This window comes from Melospiza georgiana, chromosome 4, assembly GCF_028018845.1.
Source record: "Melospiza georgiana isolate bMelGeo1 chromosome 4, bMelGeo1.pri, whole genome shotgun sequence".
NCBI lineage: Eukaryota > Metazoa > Chordata > Aves > Passeriformes > Passerellidae > Melospiza > Melospiza georgiana.
The window spans coordinates 46,562,744-46,583,029 of NC_080433.1; the positions used below are offsets into that span (position 1 = coordinate 46,562,744).

The window sequence follows — 20,286 nt, forward strand, 5'->3', positions numbered from 1 at the left end:
TTGCCACTCCACAAGTCTTCAGGCAATTCAGGTTGCTATGTTTAGGTTTGACCAACAAAATGAGAAACTCTGTGGAGTGAAATTATACAGCAATAAACAGCACCTTAGCCTAGCAGTCCAATTTTCTGAATGGCCCTTATGCAGCTTGTGGAGGCATTCCCTTTTTCCTCCTGATTCCCTCTTTCTTGTAGCTGAAGCCACACTTTTCAATTGAATGTTTCTCAATCTAATTGCCTCTGCAACTGTCAAGGAACTTAATTTACCAATGTGCTTAAATAATAATAAATGGCTAATTTTAAGTACAAATAATACATTTTAAGGACAGCCAGACAGCTCCAGTCACACAGCTAGAAACAAAGTAAAAGTAACTGCTGCTTTCCTCTATAGCACTTTTGTCAGAAGAGCAGTACAAGTTTCTGGGGAGTTTGGCCAGACCTGTATAAGAAGGGTTTTCAGCAGCTGTGAAGGAAGCCTGGCCCACAATCTAACTCTCTCCTCACAGTACATCAGCTTGAGAAGCTGTGATTCACGCTGTATGGGAACTTAAGCCAGAAATTAGAGATGACTTTTAAGTGTCCACCACAAATCTGCACTGAGAGTCCTGTCCCACCATACCTGCCTCCCTCCAATCCTTCACACAGCTTCCACCAGGGCTTAAGGTATTGGACCAAAATGCTCTTTGTCCCCAACCCAGACATCAGCTTGTTTCATCCCAGCACTGCTAAGCCTGAAAAGCCTTCCCAGCTTCTCATCATCGAGCTCTGCTCATCTTCTTCTCAGCCTGGCTGCTGCCCAGGAGGCACACTGCTGCTTTCCACCAGAACATCATCATACCTCTAATCAGCAATGATTTTGCTACCTCTCCCACTCACTCTGCCAGCACTCCCTGAGCCTGCAACAGTGCTCATTATCTGATGGAGGCTGAGGGTGCCACACAGCAGCCATTAGGTAGGTAAGAGCTTAATTAGGAATTACAGCTCTGAAGTCACGCAATGCAATCTATAACACAACCCAGTGGGGCAGCTCCAGGTCAGCTACAGCAGTCTGTTCATTGCTTCTAGAGAAGCTAGCGCTGGGATGAGTTAACAGAAAAACTTCCTCTTGTCATTTAGCCTGTTATCTCACTTTGGCAAACATCAGCATACTCTGACTTGTATTAAACTGTCTTTTGGGATTATGTACTCTCTTACGCACTTCTCTCAGTAAGCTGTTTGCCTTAGCATGGTAAATGGAGTATTTTGGCAAATCCAACAATCTGCAATCCATGTTCACAGGTATTAGCAATCCTGAATTATTGCATGAATAAAGGCACTTTGAGACACACCATTGTCCTGGTTTTACTGAACTCAAGAAGAGTTTGACCTGACATGCAAGTCAACTTGATGTCTACCAGGAACAGCAAGGCACAGAAGCTGGCAAAGTTGGACAAGGATAGCACAGGGCCAGGATAGATGAGTAGGTCAGGGCAACAGTTTGCTCCAATCAGATGGTGTTAACCTTGAGCAAGATCAGATATATCAGAACAAAGAGAGGACTAACCCCTGTGCATGCTGCCTGACTTTCCACCTGTTTCTAGGACGTGTTCCCACTCTGTGCTGGAATTCATAGAGCCAAGATGTCAGTGCTGGGAATGACTGGCTGTGGGGACATGTCCCAACACCCTGAAAATCTTCTGCTGTAAATAACAGATCTCTAACTCTGCAAACTCATATTTATGGAACTGTATGATGCATACTGTATGTATAATGGAAATGTACCAGAGTGTTAAGTATGCTGTGTAGTAGAGAAAACAAAAATACCCTGCTGCTGTTAAATGGGGGATGGGGCTTTATAGATGTTTGTTTGTCTTGGCTCATGACCAAACAAATGACATTTTCTAGACAAATAAGTTAGCTCATGGTCAATCCACTGTTTAAGAGTGACATGGACAAAGGGGAATCAAGGCAAGATTGGCCTGAAATACAGGGTAACTTCACACAGCTCAGTCTCATCTGCAGAAAGAGGCAGCTGGCAGCAGAGTCTCTTTTGCTAGAGGTTGATAGCCTGGATGCCAAAAGTGTAACACAATGTGGCTGCAAATAGAGAGTCATGGAAACAGGCACCAGGGAGAAAGATTATTTCATATTGGAAGGCAAGATCAGTATTTAGAGATACCTGCAGGAAAACCGTCCTGTTTTTGTAATCCTTATTGAGTCTTACAACTGAAAACTTAAAATCTAGGGGCTGTGATTCCACCAAGGCCAACAATGGATATTGCCTTTGGTCTGTGCCAGGCACATCCAGACAGACAGACAGCAGCAGAAAGTGCCTGGGGGCCACCAACCTCTGTTCCAGGGGCCACCATGGGGCCAGTCTCCACCTGCCCATGGCTCTGCCCTGCTGGGAAGGTGCCCATGCCCATGGCTGGGACTGCAGACATTTGCAGGCTTTAGGAAGATACAAGCAGCCCCAACATGCCAACATACTTTTTATCCTCCAGGACAGAGAGCAACCTGAATTTTCAATTCTTGTTCCACCCTCAACTCCCCTTCCTCCCAACACTGGAACCACTGTAAAGAAACATTAAATGTAACTGAAACAGCACTAAGGTAAAGCAGATTTTGTTTGGTAAAGTTTTATTCATATGTATGGGGGCAGTATCAGCTTTAGCAATCCAAACAAATAACCCAAAGGGTAGAATTTAGGCGACTCTTTTGCCAAATCAGCACAGCTACCTGTGGCTGTTCCATCTGAAACTCCTGCCACTGCTGACAAGAAGTGGCTGAGCAAGGGGCAGTAGATGTGTAGTGCTGGTGAGCGGGTCCCATAACTCATCTGAGGGGGAGGAACACTGGTATCCCTTTGCACGGGCTGCACTCTGGATTTCTAATGTGAATGGATGCTGCTCCAGCTGCTCACACTGCCCAGAGGGAGAGGAGTCAGGCACAGCCATCACATGCTGAGACCCAAAAAAGGAGAATTATCAAGGTATTATGAATCCCAGGGAAAAAGCAGGTCTGAGAGGTGGCGTAAGGAGCAGGAAATTGTGCAAGGAACAGTAGCTGAAATTAGTGGTGATGCCACACAGGCATCAGTCAAATTCCCTTTTATATAAGCTGGTTGGAGCAAGCTAATTTAAAGAGAATTTCCATGGCACTCAGGAAATAAAGTTGAACAAAACCCAAACCATGGAAAATACTGATGGAAAGGAAAGCTGTAGGAAATTAGGTGGAAACTAGTGCACAAGAAGAAAAAAAGATAGCCAGACCAGGCACAATTAGGATTAGTTTTCCCCACACACAGCTGCTGTCTTTTCAGCCTGGCACAGTTCAGCATTTTTATTCTTCCTGATCTTTTGCAAATCTGAGTGCTGACTGGCTCTGCTGCTTTATCCTGAGAGCTGTAGTGTCCATGAGTTACTCAGGAAAAATTGTTTCACTGATGTAAACATATATAGATATTTAACCAAACTATATCGTCTGGGACAAGGATCACTGCAAAGTCCTTAAAACTTAGAGAGGAACAACACAATGTGCATTTAGGTCCAGAGTTGCAGTAAAAGCTCTTCTTCACACATGTGTTGAAGATCATTACATTAAGACAGAATAAATGCTATTACAGCTCAGTAGTAATCCTTTCTGTGAACAGCCTTTGCAAATCCCACTCTGTCATTCCCACGGTCAAAAACACAGTAAAATGCAGACATGAAGACATCTCCTAAAATCCAGAGCGAGCCTGTGCGAGTGGGGATGTCGAGAGACTGAAAGCCACTCATGCAGAAGGTTTGGTCATCAATAGACTCCTGGAAGGGAAAGCACATGTGCCTGCAGCAGCCTGCTCCATGCCCAGCTCAGGGAGTGAGGAGCAGGCAGCTGCTGACACTCACCTTTATGATGTAATGCTCTGCTGCCAGCCTGTACTCGCGGTGTCCGATCGTGAAGCTGATGTGAGGCAAGCTCGACAGTCTTCTGCAGTCTACGAGAAACTGGGAACAATGCACTGACTGAGATGGGATTGCTGTCTTTCTTCAAGTATTGCTCTTGGATTCAAGGCTTTTAGAGTAGGTAATAGTGAATTTACTACAGAGAAACAGCATCAGGCTGGCTGACAGCCTAACAGTGCCCTCCAGCTTTCGTGTACTCAGTCAAACCAGCCCAGCAGCCCAGACCAATGCACCCTAGGGACCCTGGGCTGATGAAAATCCTTGCAAGTCCCAAGAGAAAGGAGGTGACAGGACTCTGATATCCTCCCTGTGCAACTCAAAGGCAAAACTAAGCATGTGAGCCCCAGCCAGCCTACATCAGCAAGGTCTGCTGAGCAAAAGCTCTCCAATGCTCTGGCCTTGACAGGACAGAGGGAGCTGCTCAAGCCACAGAGGGAGCACCCTACGGGTGCAGTTCACCCCAGGTCCTCCCACATACCATCACTTTAGGGGGAAAAAAAGCTAGTGAGGAACACAGCACTTTGTGCTTATACTTTGCCCTGGAGTGGGATTTAAAGAGTAGAAGGACAAAACACTGGCACAATCATTATGTACATAAATAACATATTCAGTTACAGTAACAGAGAAGATAATTTCCTGGCCTTTCTAGTTATTTCATGAAAAAACTGGTGTCAGAAACAGAACTATAGAATGCTCCAAGTCCCAGAGGAACCTTTGCTGTAAACTGTAGTGTTTTAAGTCATTTTTTAGAGGCTTCCTAGAAGGAAAAACCTGCTTTTTGCTGGTTTTCAATCTATTTTATGAAAACATAACCCTACATCTTGTGCACACTTACCAACTGTTATACCATTAGAACAAAACAAATCATGGGACAAGGGTACAAAAAGCCAGTAAAATGATTTGTAGGATACAAGAAGCAAGACATAATTCTTTTACATAGCTATTACAGAATAGTACATCCAGAACAAATCAATCCTTGCTGAAAAGAGATAGAAGTTCTGGTAAAACCCAGGATGGATACACTCACTTTTACTGGGATAAATTTGAGTAAATATGTGCAGTCTGTCTGCGATTGCTAAAAACCTGTCACAGAAACTCCTATTTTTAGGATGATTTTTGTGAAATCTGAGATACCAGATGAATGTCCTCAGGTCAGCACTGGTGTATATATGAACCTACACAGCAATGACCCAGTATAAGTACATTGGAAATACATATTTTATCTGTGTTAGCATGAACCATTATAAAATCAACTTGTTATCACAGCATTCTCTTTGGCATGCATCTAAAAAGTTGAACAAAATCAAGATTAAAGGTTTGATTGAGAAAGAATCAGGAGCCTCAGGAGCTACACAGAAGTCACTGCAAGTCCTCCTCTTAAAAATGAAAGTGAATTAAGAGTCCACTTTAGTCTGCCCTTTGTCCAGTGCACTGGGCACTTGCAATACTCTTAATTTTCTTCCAAGAGTAGCTTTGGGTCAGGATCAAGACAAACTGAGATTAGCTCAGTTGGTTTGAACATGGTGCTAATAACATCAAGGCCATGGGTTGCATTCCTGTACAGGCCATTCCTGAGAGATTGACTTGATGATCCTTGTGGGTCTCTTCCAATTCAGAATATTCTGTGAAATGCAAAGTTAACAAAAGCCACACAGGGTTTGTTAACAAAGTTAACAAAAACTCGGTTTTGCTTGAGCACTGGAGCTGTGGCAATGTGCTGGTGACCTGTGGGAGTCAGCCAAGGGCCAGCAATAGGGATGGTAAAATAAACTGGGTGTAAAATAAACTGCTCTTTCCCTGAAGGCAGGACAGGAAGGAGTGAGGAGGAGTGTCAGCAAGGGAGATGCAGGAGGCAGCAGCAGGGAAGAAAGGAAAACCAGGAAAGGGTCAGTGGGGTAAGGTTCAGGAGGAAGAGTAAGAGCCAGCAAGCCTTGTCCTGTACCCTGCAAGGAGCCAGCATTGTGAGTGACACTGATGTGCATCCCTCCCAGGAGCTCTGGCATGACACCAACTGCTGACAGTGAGGGGCCCTGTCAGTGAAGCCACTGTGGGGCTGTCATTAAAGTACCATTCCCGACATGGCTGGCCATCAGCACCAAATCCCTCCTGGCTGGGAGAGCCAACAGCTAGAGCTGGGACCTCAAAAAGACTCCGAGCTTCCAAAAGAAAATCATCTCTCATGCAGAGTACAGATCCATTCCTCAGTTCCCGTTATCTCCTTACACACCAGTATAGAAGATAAAGTCAACATTTAGGAAAAGGACTGGGACAAGGCATACAGGTCAAAAGCAGCTTGGCTCAGAGCTCAGTGCTGTCCTGGAAACAAGGCCTTCACTGGCACCTGTCCAAGCCATCATTTCTGTTATTTTTCAACCCTTTGCATCATGTACCAGTTTCTCTTGCTCTCTAGCTGTTTCCTGCTGCACAGTTTTTACCTCTCCAGTATTGGATGGGCTTGCCCCAATATATGCCTGCAATCGCCTGATTTGTGCAGAGGGGCCGGTGATAAGAGAAGTGCCCGAGTCAACGATGGCCTCGCAGCCGTGGGAGCAAAATGCCACCCGGCCCTGGATCTTTATACTGCAAATGAAAAAAGAAAAAAAAAGCAGATTCAAGCAAATGGCATATACACTGTGACTGAAACACTGTATTATTGCTAGCTAAAGTATCAGAGTATGACTGAAGTTAATCCCAGACAACAAGCGACAGGACGAGAGGAAATGGCCTCAAGTTGCACCACGGTAGATTTAGATTTGATATTAGGAAAAATTTCTTCACAGAAAGCATTGTGAAGTGTTGGAACTGGCTGCCCAGGGAAGTGGTAGGGTCACCATCCTTGGAAGCTTTCAAAAGATGTGTGAATGTGGCTCTGGAGGACACGGTTTAGTGATGCACTTGGTAGTGGTGCTAGATTGACAGTTGTACTCAATGATCTTAAAGATCTTTTCCAATCCTAATGATTCTGTGTTTCTATGATTAAAACTAGCTGCCAAGCTTTGCTAAAGACAAGGATGTCTGTGGACCCACTTTTCTCTCTTGAGACTCGTACAACTCTAACCATGTGCTTCCTGCTGATGAATTTGTCCTCACCCCCAGGTATGTGTTCTCATCAATTTAGGCAGAGTGCTAGAGGTGGGACAAAGGAACACTGGCTACTTTGACCAAAGTTAGCAGGACAGATGAAAGCAGGACCCAGAGCTGGATTCTATTCCTGAGTGCCTTAATATCTTAACTGAACAGTCCACCAAGACTCATCTTGACCACAGGTGTATCATATTAAAACATACTAACATGCTCTCCCAGATACCAGCCACCCAGGTCACAGCAGAACTAACAAACCCCAATCTCATCCTGGGGAACCCCTCTTTGAGGGGCTAGAACACTGCAGCTGAGCCCTCCTGCTCCTGTGCCACCAGGTGTTTCTGTCTCTGGGGGTTTAGCTAGGGAGGTGAATTTCACCAGGTTTTTTATACATACATACATACGTACATACATACACACATACTTGTTCATGTGTATTTGCCAGTAGCTTTTCTCAGTGACTGGGACCCAGTGGATTGAACCTTTGTAGAGAGAATGGTCTATTCCCCCCAGAATCAACTCACCGCCGTTCTCTGTGTCATCTCCTCTGAAAGCAGAAAACAGGTTAACACAGGCATGGGAGCGTGCCAGTATGCACAATGAGATCACACTTAAAAAGCAAAAGTCAAATCACAGCCCTTTCTTAATTCAGACAGGGATGGCTGAAAGGGATTACTACTAAATTATCACTGTATGTTTTGCAACTCATACCCTCCAAACAATCTCTGAGAAGACTTAATGTGTACACCAAGGTAGGGATGGGGAGCAAGCTGAGCCAGTTGCTGCTCTCAGCTCAGAGGAAACACTAAAGAAATAGGTGGAGTTGCAGCTGGGTCCAGATTAGGGAACAGATTTTTCTGAAATGTGGCTATTTGCATGTAGCACAGCACTTCTCCTCATCTGCATGGGCCAGAGGGAAACCTCTGGCAACTGACATGGTGAGTCTGAGCTGGGAACTTTTATTTATGACCCGCTCCAACAAAAGTAAATCTCTGTCCAAAAAGTCATGGTCCTCTCCATAACATTTTTTTTCTTTTCATGCTATAATCTTCAATGTCAAATTGAAAACAAAGAAACAACACAAAGAATCAAAAAAAACGGGGGGAATGTCTTTCTAGGGTTGAAGCTTTATACAGACGCACAGTTGTATCTATCAACAGTTAAAATAGATTTACTTCATTTTAGCAGTGTTATTTTAAAGACAGACCTTTTCAGATAGAAAGAGAAGACTGGCTCCTCTACCAGCTGCTGGTTCATGATGCTGTCAAACACAGGCAGAGCGTTGCCCACTGCTAAGGAGGGGTAGCCTAAGCCCAGAACACCATCAAAGTGGGCTAGGACAAAAGTTGTTCCTGGCTCAAACACTGACTCGCCAAAGTCCTGTCCCTTGATGGAGATGTTACTTATCTGTTTGGTAAAAAAAGAAAGAGAAAACCATCAACCAGGCAAAGAACAACCACAACTGACAGTAATGACACCACCAATAACAAGAAATTAGCCATATTTCTGATCCATATCAATGCATTCATTCAGTTTATAAACCCTGGCTATCTTTGTGTGGCTTGCATCAACATAGCACATGCCCATTTGGCAGGTAGGCAGCAATGATTCCTTAGAATGCCTTAATTATGTGGCTGCTTCTTCATTAGCCCAGAAGAGGATCCAAGAAGACAAGTAGAAATGAAAAATAAAATGTGATGCATTTGTGTTGGTAGCCCAAGGCTGAAGCAGAACACACGCATCTCAGCTCGGTGGGACCTCACCCTGCCCTTGCCTAAAACAGGGAAGGTTTTCCAGGGCAAGGAAACTGAAGTGCCCTGCAAACAGCTGATCTGGAGACTGACAGCCATTTTTGGTGGACACTCACCTGCAGTGTGTCTCTGCCAGCAATGCCCAGAAGCTGTCCTGAGCCGTATTGCAGGGAGAAGGCTTCCCCTCCATGCTCATATGAATCTGACTTGAAGGACTTAAATTTCTGGTGTACCCCTACACAAAAAAAAAATGACACCTCTACACTGAGGGGAGGTCCTGGCAACCGACCCACTCCCCAATGCAGAACAAGATGAGATGTAGGAGAACGAGATTTTTGCTTCTCTCAAGAGAAAAGTGCTGAAGAAGTACTGCAGGCACCTCAGTTCCCCTGCAGACATACCAGTTTTTCTGTACCTGAGAGATAATTTTGCATTTTAGAGAAAAATTAAAACAGAAATGGGCATTTCCACCTTTGTTGGCAGGTCTCCCAAGTCTATTTTCACACCTTTTACCTCATGGTAGGTGCAGAGGAACTCTGGGCAGTTGCAGCCGGTGCCTGCCCTGGCTGCCGTGAGGGACAGAGCAGCAAACTGGGGAGAGGAGAGCAGCCCTGAGGGATGCTCCAAACCCTCCCCTTGCAGATCCCTGCTGCAGGCAAGCATTTGGGAAAGGAGAACTGGGCAAGGTCTCTGCAGCCAAGCCAAGAGAAGGGCCAGGGAGAGCACCATTTCTTACGGCAGGCCTCGCTGATGCAGTAGGCGGACGGGACCCAGAAGTTGGAGGAGCCGGTGTCGAAGACGACGGTGAAGCTCTGTGGCGGTGTCCCCACGCTCACCACCCCGTAGTACTGAGCCTGCGGGAGGAATGAGGCCCTCAGCCCCCGCAGCCTCCCGCCGGCTGCTCTGGGGAAGAGCCGGGATCGGGAGCATCCCACAGCGCTCCCTCAGGGCCTTCTGTGCAATTCCATTTAAACGGGAAGGCAGCCACACGGAGCGTGTCTGGAGCGTGATGGAATCATTATCCTCTTAGCCCTCACAGCAACCGCCTTCATAGGATACGTCCTACCCTGAGGCCAAATGTCATTCTGAGGAGCTACAGTAATCACAAAACTATTCTCAGCAATCTCCTACATTGGACAAACACTAGTCGAATGAGCCTGAGGTGGATTCTCTGTTGATAACCCCACACTAACTCAATTCTTTGCCCTTTGCTTCCTCCTCCCATTCGTCATCGTAGGCCTCACACTCGTCCATCTCACCTTCCTCCACGAAACAGGATCAAACAACCACTAGGCATCCCCTAAACTGTGACAAAATCCTGACAGATCCTAGGGGGTCAAATCTGAATTCGTATTGGGATAGTTTTTCTGAGTTGGGTGTTATTTGGGTGAGTCAAAAGTTTAGTGCAGTTAACAGGATGCTTAGGGTTAGTGATAGGGCCAGTATGAATAGGATTCTGTTTATTACTCTTCTCTGGGTTTAAAGCAGATTCTAAGGACTGGAAGTCAATCGTAATTAGTGTACTAGAAGAGTAAGATCCTCATCAGTAGACGGAAATGTAGAGGAATAATCATACGATGTCTACGAAGTGGCTTTGAGCAGCAGGTTTTACTGCAGCTGAATGAAAAACATGTGGCATTTGTAAAGCCTTTTAAGCAAATATTCAGCTGGGTTCCCTATGGAGTCAGCAAACCCTCTTGCACTGGCTTCAGAGGTGGCAAGGTCACCCTCAAGATGAAACTCTCACATGACCACACAGACTTTCAGGCTGTTCCTTACTGATGTCAATAAGAAAACAGTGTTGCAAATCAGAACGGCCTGCCTCTGTCAGCTTCAGAGGGTTCTGAACAGGGGCACAAACACCGTCTTATGTGGCTGCCCTTTTTCCTTGTAATTAGCAACTATTGTAGCAAGTGAAAAACTATTGTGCTGCACAAACTGTGCCTGATGTACTGGACAAAGTTCAGCCAGCAGATGAAGAAACCACTGACCATCCCTGGATACCAATTGAGACTGAGATAATCTGTGAACACGTGAATGCTGGAGTAAAGTGCTTATCCACATCCCGAATACAAGTGTCTGAGTGCTCCTATCTGGCCCTGGAAGAGCACTTCAGCATTAAGAGACCTATTTTTAGGAAGAGGTATTTCTGGAATTCAACCACAGATAGAAAAGCAATAGCTAGTGCCAAACTTTTTTCAGTAATACAAGTATTTGAATATGTACCTTCAAGTGCACAGTTGTTAATTAATAAACTGATGTTTCTGACCCCAGAATAAGCAGTCTGAATGACACAATCTTGAAAGGGCAAGCAAGCATGCCATTTAAGAGAGTATCCAACAATACAGTAGGATTCTATTTCTTCCTGCATTAAACAAACCTAAGTGATGTTCATCAAAAAAAAAAACCAAAAACAAAACACATACAACCAGAAACCCCACATACACACTGCAATAAAACCATTCCTGGTGCTACCTGAATATGCTGGGGAAGTGGGATTTGCTTTGTTGTTTTGAGATTTTCATTTATCCCTCTTTGAAATAAGCTTTAGAGCAGGTTGAAGTGTTTCAGTGTCCTTTGTTCTTCTTCACATACTTATTTCTTTATTCTTTATGGCCTTTAAGTGTCAGTAAGTTCTTGCTGAATGAATTTGGCCTTCCCTTCGATTCCATTCCCTGTTCAGGTGAAGACTTCACAACATTTCTGCAGCTTAGTTTCCCTTCAGATAAGCATAGCAGAAAAACCAAATAAAACAGAAAACAGAGACCATCCAAATGGACAAAATTCTAAAACCAGGAAAGACAGCTTACAAAATGGCAGACCTGCTGACTTGCCTGTAAGATATCCAGAGAAATTAACATTTTTTCCTTTTTCAGTTTAGATGGTAAATCCTCCAAGGTCAGTCTCCAATATTTAATGCATATTAAACTCCAGAGATAAAAGCAGAAAAATAAAAAACTCTACTTAAGTCTTTATCATCACTGATTTTTGATTCCACCTGATCAAATAAATGAGATTTGGGGGATTTTTTTATAAGACAGCAGCATCCAAGAGTCTGGTAAATAGAACATGACTAAATGAAGCAATCAGATTCTGCTGTGAAAAACCCTGTAGTTTGCCAAGACTGATACAGGCAAACCTCCCATATTTCTTTGGGGACCCAACCAAGTCCACTACAGATCTGTACAAAAGTAAAACTTGTCACAGGACTACCACTGCTACTCTACATCAGCTTTCTACTCAGGTCCCATGCTATCCTAGATCTAGACATGCTTTATTTTACAGATTGCAACCTGTTTTTTATGATCTAATATTTATAGCATAAAGCAACAAGACACCACAAGCTCTATAATTTCATTGACAGACTAGATTTGAAATGTGCTGGGAAAAGAACCCTGCCTCCAGTAGAATCTTGAATCCTAACAATTGCATTACCAAAACTGTACTTACATTCATGTAATCATACAGCCTTTCTGAAGCAGTTCCTACTGATAAAGCAATATCTGCAGGGAAACAATGCAGATACCTCCGGGCAAAAACATCAGGGTGGTGATTCCTCCAAAATTCCTCTAATTCTCCCTTTTCCTTCAGCTGTTTCTTGATAGATTTGAATCGAATCAAAGGGATTCTATGCAAATAAAATAAACACACAAAAAAAACCTGATTGTCCTTTCTAGAACTGTCATATACTCCATTTATTTTAAAAAAATGTTTCTTTTTTGAGACCTCAAGTAGCAACAAGTACAGGTAACCCATGAAGCCACCTGAGATGCGTGCCAGTGAAGGCAGAGGAGTTTTCTTACCGTTCCACAGCCACGATGAGCGGGATGTAAACCACTGCCAACAGTATTGCCCTCATGGCTCCAAGAGGTTCAGAGTCTAATGACACTCCTTTGCTCACAAGTCCCTTTTTTATGGCCTGCTGTCAGCTGAGGGCTGCTCGCCAGGTCAATCAATCGCAGGAGGTCAGTGCTTTGGCAGAAAACTGATTAATTTACCCTCAGACTGGTTTGTGCAAACAGTGATGTCCAGTGGAGCTACTCAGATAACCAGGGCACAGTCTAGACCAAACAGACGTTTAACTAACAATCCTTAATGTCTTTTACATAAATATCATTCATGGGTTAACCGTGGCTTCTGCTAGAATGAGAAAGAGGAAGCTGTCCAAGCACTTGCTGCTTTTCAAGCTTGCTTTAGTGAGATGTTGCTCAGAAGGGCTCAATACAGAGAAAGAGGACATAATATACTATACATCCATTTCCCTTTTGCAGGAGACATTTCAGCAGGGCTGAGAAGACATTTGGTGGGCTTGTGACAAGGCACCTCCTAACAGATGAAGTTTAATTCCCTATCTGTGAGAGAGTTCCAGTCTAAACATAAATGTGACTGCCATGCCATAAAATGGATCTTCAAAGTAAAAAACACAACAGTACAATACTGCAACATACAGTAAAAACCAGCAATAATTTTGCACACATTTCAGCAAGACATTTGGAAGAGTTCTTTTGGATTTATTTTCGGGCAAGTTTCGGGCTCCCACCCCTGCAGGTGGGTTCAAGTCTAGCCTGCAGAGAAATAATGGTGTCAAAAAGAGGCTGATTTGGCAGAGCACAACCCCCAGCCTGTCAGCTGCCCAGGAGGAAGCAGAGCACTGAGTCTGCAGTTTACTTGCAAGACTTCTTGAATCTTTCCTCTGCAGAAGAAAGAGCAGTAAGCAACCACATACTGCAGCCTAGCATATACTATAGCTAACTTTGAATAATCAGCCATTTTTGTTCAAAAGGCTATGGTAGGATGCTGGGAAAAGAGCAACCACTTTTTTTTCTTCGCAACACACCATGTATTCAAAATACATGCTCACTATGCAAAGGTGAACTGGAACTAAGGAATTCTCCCAAAAGAGAGCAGATGTGCAACAGCACAGCAAGGAGTGAATGTCAAAGGACACAGAGGAGGCAGGAGTTGTCATCTTCTGCTCCAGCAGCAATGTCAAGAAAAAATAGCAGAAAAACCCAATCACACAGCATTTGTGAGCCAAGAAGGGGTCTAAATGCCCATCACAGACTTCAAATAAATACAAAGTAAACAAAAATTGCTCCTTTAAGTCAGTTCCCTTGCTATGTCAGACTGAGTATGGGGTATGAGAGCCTTAAAATCAATAAGTTTAGAGCTCTATTTATTAGTTGCCCCAGATTTTGAAATACAGTTTGCTTTTTCCAATGTACATCCAAAATTGTAAGGACTAAAAAAACACAGCAAAGGCTGAGCCTGGTGTCATCACACAGCAGCAGGCAGAGCTTTGGAACTGAAAAAGCACCAGCATCTCTATTATAATATCTTGCTTCAAAACATAATAGAATCTCAAAAATGCATATTTTCTGTTGATTTCTATTTTTTTCAATTATATATCTCTGAGTAATATTCCCCACTTCTCCTGAACTCAGAGGTTTTACACAAGTTATCAGCAAATGATCACATTTTCCGTCCCACAGTCATCCCAGCCACTGAGCTGCAAGAGCTGGGTGCTGGAAATGGGAATAGTGAGCAAAGATTTGTGAAATCTAGAAAGAAAAGGCATTTCTCAAGGAGCCCCCACCTGTCACTTGATGCACAGCAGAGCAGATGTCATGCCCTTGGGTAGGGCAGTGCTGCTTTGACAAGAGCAAGACAATGTCTGTGCCGAGTGCCTTTATCACTTGAACTTTTCCTCAAATGCTACAAATGCTTCTGGGAAGTCGATAATGTTCCTGTTGGAGGGCACCACGGTGACTTTGAAGACATGAAGCTTTCAAAACACCACCTGGGTCTACTGTGAGGACTGCCTTTGCCTTAGTGCCTCCACTGAGTGGCTGATTCTCAGAAAGAACATGATTGTTCATTTTACTTCAAGTGTAGTCCTTTATTAATCCATGCACAGAGGTTATTCTTTCCCAAATTCTCTGATCTAACTCTATGTTCCAAGCAGACATTAATTTAGCTAACAGAGGTACAAAATGCAGCAACAAAAGGTCATTGTGACCTTTTTTGATAAGCTGGAATAATGATTAAACTACAGTGCAGAGGATCCCTAAGAAATAGTTATCTGCGGCTTAAAAGTTCCATTAAGGAGAAATAATTCAAGTAGAAAAAAAAATCCATATCCATATCTGCAGACTTAGTACTTTGCTAAGTTATTTGTCTACATATGGATTATTGAGAAAAAATATGCCTAAACTATACCATTAATATAGTCTTAGCTATGCTCTTGTGTTGTTATGATTAGTAGGTTATCTGAAAAAATCTGTCTAAAAGACAAGGCTTTGCTGTGGATGTCTAGTCATTATTAATTATGCCAAATGCATTTGGTTTTCCACAGCTTTATTCTATAGTGCCTTGAAGGACGCTCGCCTTCAAAAGGTGCCACGGCTGTTTAGAAATGAAAACAAATACAACAATCTGCTGACACATTCTCCACAGTGGTCCTCTGACAGGCCACAGAGCATCAAAGCAGTAAAGAAGTGTCTAAAAGGAGATTCTGATGCAGTGCAAACTGACTTCTTGCTTCTGGGATGCCATGCACAGCACATCCCACCATCAGAGAGGGAACTTTCAGGCCCTCTATTCCACAGCACCACCACAGATGACTGTGCCATCATCTTTGTTCTCCAGGCTTGATGCCCTGCCCAACTTCTCCATCTAAAACTGATTTTATGGCACTCAGGTCTCAGCACTGACTGCTCTCTTGCCTGTTGCAGTACTGTTCCCCAGGTGCCTTCTCTATTGTTCTCCTCCATACATTTCATAGCATCACTGCTGCATAGCACAGCCACTCATCTTGTGGGGAAAAGGCTCATAAACATCCTATAGCCTATACCCAACTGATAGCTAAGAGCTGCTTTACATTTGAAAGCAAGTGATAGTAGAGAGCTCTATTTAACTACATTTGACCAGAAATCCAGAGGCCACATTAAGTGGTGCCTGCTCCTCAATTTTATGTTTGCTCTGCTTTTCGTTTTTCAAGAGTGTGTGGCTCTCAGCAGTCACAGATTTTGGTAGTATAGCACCTAATACCCCAAAACCAATTACAGATTGTTCAAAGAAAGTATACTCCCTAAATTATGGTAAGTGTGGGAAATTACAGCAATGAGCTGTAGATATCAAAGCAAAGAGCCAAGTGGTGAAAAGGCTATTTTACCTTAAAACACTCTGCCAGCTTTCACATCCAAAGTTCATGCCAGAGCTATGGCCAACACACGGGCAGAACAACCACAGAATGGGTTGGGTTGGAAGGAATATTAAGGATCATATAGTTCTAACCTCCCTGACATGGGTAGAGACAAATGAGTACCCAGGAAAGCCTGAAATAGCAGAAGCTCAACATTTCAAACTATGCAGAGGTTCCTATGCATGGGTATGCTCCCAGAAATTAGTACTGAACAGCAAAATGGATGATGATGTGACTAGAACAGTTTACACTGTCACATCTAAATAGCCATAACTTTTCAAAATCAGACTTACTTCACTCATAACAAGTGAGAATCTTGATGGAATCCATGGGAGTTTCTTGACAGGTTTTGGTACAGACACAGGTGCAGTAGCACAGTTGGAAAGCAGAGGGAGAACAACCTTGGCAATTTGTGATAGCATATTACATTGAGATTCAGACAAGGAGTAAAACAATGTAATGAACAAGGCCCTACAGACAAGAAGTAAAATGTAATGAAAAAGGCCCTACACAATCAAGAGTGCCAGAGGCTATAATAAATACCATTAAATTAGGAACATAAACAGTAGAACCGCTCAAGATAGCAGTTTGCCAAGTATTTGTGTTAAAGCTTTAAGATAAGTACTGGGGTGGCAAATTACACTCTGAAATCCATGTACTTGGTGCCTTTCAAAATACATCCCTGAAAATGCCACTCATCTTGAAAGTCAGTCAAGTCTTGACAGGTATTTTAAACAACAATTTTATTATATCCGACATCTCTGCTGAAAGTTTCATGAAAGTTAAATATCTAAGCTTAAAACTTCAATCTGCTGTGGTGTTTGCTTTCCCAAGCCCATCCTTGCTGTCTGCATTGGCTACACAGACAGCACAGCTGCAGCAAGAAGTGAGGGACCAAGTGTGACCCTAATTTTGTCTGGGGCAAAATCAGAGAACATATACAGTGTGCAAGAGGAGGAAAGAAGGAATACTTTCAGGGGGAGGGCGAGCATGTGGGAGTCTGGGTGAGAGGGGGAGACCTGGGCCCTGAGTCGTCCTGCCTATAATCCCCATCACCAAACACTCATTCAGTTATCAGAAGCATTTCAGAGCCCTTGAGATTAATGGCTGGTGCCATGTAAACAGAGCCTTATATTGGGAAGAACGAGTCACCAACAAGCCAGTGTGCAGCAGGAGACCGAGGCAGCCTCCTGTCCCTCGCAGTCCCAGCCATCCCGAGATGGGCAACAGTTTGAAAGCCATACTTGCTGTTGTGCCCTCTAACAAGTGCCAGAAGTACCTCCTAGAAGACCTAGAAGAGATGCCAGTGGATAAAATGGTCGATTTGAGTGGCAGGCAGATGAGGCGGCTGCCTGTGCACATCTGCTCTTTTAGGGAATTGGTTAAGCTGTACCTGAGCGACAACAACCTGAACCATCTGCCCCCCGAGCTGGAGCAGCTGCAAAACCTGCAGATCTTGGCACTGGACTTCAACAACTTCAAAGCACTGCCCCTAGTTGTGTGCACGCTGAAGCAGCTGTGCATCCTCTACCTGGGCAACAACAAGCTGTGCAGCCTGCCCCTGGAGCTCCGACTCCTGCAGAACCTGAAGACGCTGTGGATCGAGTCCAACTGCCTGCAGTACCTGCCCGAGGTGGTGTGCGAGCTCAGCCTGCTCAAGACGCTGCACGCGGGCTCCAACGCCCTGCGCGGGCTCCCTCGGCAGCTGCAGGGCCTGCAGGAGCTGCGCACCATCTGGCTCTCAGGGAACCTGCTCTCCGAGTTCCCGCCCGTGCTCCTGGACATGCCCTTCCTCGAGGTCATCGACGTGGATCGCAATTCCATCCGCTTCTTCCCCAGCCTTGCTCACCTGCCCGGCCTGAAGCTGGTGATCTACGACCACAACCCCTGCAGGAACGCGCCCAAGGTGGCCAAGGGGGTGCGCAGGGTGGGCAGATGGTCAGAGGAGAGCCCCGAGCCCCGCAAGCGATCGGGGGCGGTGATAGATATCACACTGGACGAGAAGCCATTGCTGCCTCCTGCCGCCAAGGCCGAGCCCGACGCCGAGCCCTGCTGACGCTCAGCTGCCCCTTCTGGCCAAGGTGGCAGCGCACTCCCGCCGCCGCCCAACCTCTACCTCTCCCTTGCTTGCTGGTGTCCAGGGAGCACCACACCGCATGGCAATCTTAGGAGTACGTGCACCAGCTTGGAGATAATGTGACAGCACAACTCTTGTACAGACACCTCTCTGTCTTTGTGCAGCACCCAGCACCCTCCATAGAACAGACTCCTTCTGTCTCCCACGCTGAGACCACACAGTTCACAACAGAGATAAGACTCAGTTTAGATGTTTGCCATGGGGGGATTGCATGGAGGACATATGGACTTGCTGCTCCTCACCCATGGGCTCACTCTTCTCCCTTCCACCTTCTTGAGGTGTCCCAGCTCAGCTGAAACCCACTGCTCAATGTGATCCCCACAGCTCTAAAGCAGCATTGGTCTCAAATTACTTTATCTGAAACAGCAATACCTTGAAGGCTTCCCTGTCTGCTGAGTGGGAAGTGGTAGCAGAGTCCCGGCTGCACTATCAAGAAAACAGCACATACGTACAGGGGGCTCTCCTCTTTCTTCCTGCAAAATTTGTGACAACTGTTTCATCACTGCTGAGCAGTATTCAAATGATGGTGAGGAAAGCTGTAGGCTTTGGTGCTGGGTTTTGTTACTGACAGCACTGCCTCTAAGGACAGCTGTAAAGGAAAAGTTTTCATGCAGGAGCAAAGAAGAAAATCAAAGCCTGACTAAAAAGGAAAAGCCACAGGAGCTGCAAAGGTAAAGTTGCATGAATAAAATCCAGGCCTGTGAGCTGTCACTATAAGCTTGCACATAATCTGACGAGACAAACTTTACTCAGATGATTTCAGCTGGGTATTTCTCAAGCTTGCAACTTGGAGCAGTTCAGATCCCCTAAAAATGCACTTTTTTCCTAAGCTTTGCTTTAAGTGAGTAATAGAAATCTGGCTCAAAGTGACATTTTAAACTTTATAGACTCCATAGCATGGTTGAATTAGGTTTTTTAACAAGGATGGAAAGCCCTTGGTGGCACACTCTGAGTCTGTCTCACCAGCACAGCCTGCAGAAGCAGCGGTTGACTTCCCAGAAAAGGTTTGATTTCATGCCAGTTCGTGACTGTTTAATGTCATCTACATGCTTGAAAAATTATCTGGAAATACATACTCTGCTAGCACTTGTTGTGTTGTAAAATGAAGTCCAAATTTGCATCTGGCTGGCACCCATGTAGTGTGCTCCTGGTGAAATTAAATAAAAGTATACTAGCAGCTTGCCAAGTTAAAAAGTCCTTCTTTGGAATTAACAGCAAATTCTTTATCTAATCTTGTTCCAACAATTTCTTCCTACAAAAAGGAAAGCAGGACATGAGTTAGGGGTGCTATTCTAATATCCAAAGTCAATATTTTATACCACACGGAACTGAGCTGGTACTGTATTTATCTGAGGGGATGGGGAAGAGCATGCTTTCACTGGCTTATCAATGGCCTGTGTTTCACTCAGCCCTCACCACACAGCACTGTCACTTCTGGAGAGCTGAAGTCTCTGTCAAGAGTTAAGGGGAGGATTCTGTAAGCATCTCATTTTAAGAAATCTAAGGCAGAAAAACCTTTGCACACATACTTGCTTACTTCAGCTTAATCTTCCTGCTTTGGCAGACTTGCCCTGCTGTTTGTACACTTGCAAGGGCCAGAAGGTCACAAGGCCTGTGGGCACCATTCTGGGCCCCCACACAGACAGGGCCCCTGCTTGTCTGTGCTCACACTCCTCACAGGTCTGCATGCAGACAGCTGCAGGCATCACAGGCTTCCTTCCAGCCTAGGCACAAAGAAACCTGCCCAGTCGAGAAACATGTTGCCTTTGCAGCAACTAATCGAACAGGAAAGTGAATATGAAGACAGGATTCAACAGACATGAAAGGCATGGGCCAGAGAGGGCAGGAAGTGAACATTTAGGCCTATTTTCTGCTAAGTGTCCACAATTTTAAGTGTTTGTAAAGTCAGCCCAATACTTTACAGATCAACACTCAGACTGTTTAGTCCAGAATGTTACTCTCTCTCTCAAACTGCATGTTCCTCTCAACTCTCCTGAGCAAAATGTAAAATTTGTGGTGTAAAAAGCTGTAAGATCACTTAGTTGTAGTTCTGGGCATTGACTGAGGCTCCTCATCCACTCACTCTCTTCCATCATGAAAAAAAAAAAAAAGACTAATACTCCATATCACTAGAAAAAGATACCATCTAACTTCAGAGCCTGTTTCTAGGACCCCAACTCAAAACCTATGC

General features: G+C 44.5%; 2 protein-coding genes across 2 annotated transcripts; one reads left to right on the plus strand and one right to left on the minus strand.

Moving 5' to 3' along the window:
• Positions 1 to 2,984: 2,984 nt before the first annotated feature.
• On the minus strand, positions 2,985 to 12,449 carry LOC131082578 (cathepsin E-like). The gene is given in 9 exon segments (XM_058022556.1): positions 2,985 to 3,781; positions 3,866 to 3,964; positions 6,358 to 6,502; positions 7,428 to 7,550; positions 8,211 to 8,410; positions 8,871 to 8,989; positions 9,491 to 9,608; positions 12,205 to 12,413; positions 12,416 to 12,449. Coding segments are annotated over 9 exon segments (1,227 nt in total). The 3' UTR covers positions 2,985 to 3,601.
• A 3,918-nt stretch (positions 12,450 to 16,367) lies between these two features.
• On the plus strand, positions 16,368 to 19,238 carry LRRC10 (leucine rich repeat containing 10). The gene has a single exon (XM_058023075.1). The coding sequence runs from the start codon at positions 17,178 to 17,180 to the stop codon at positions 18,012 to 18,014; it is 837 nt and encodes a 278-aa protein (XP_057879058.1). The 5' UTR covers positions 16,368 to 17,177; the 3' UTR covers positions 18,015 to 19,238.
• The last annotated feature ends 1,048 nt before the right edge of the window (positions 19,239 to 20,286 follow it).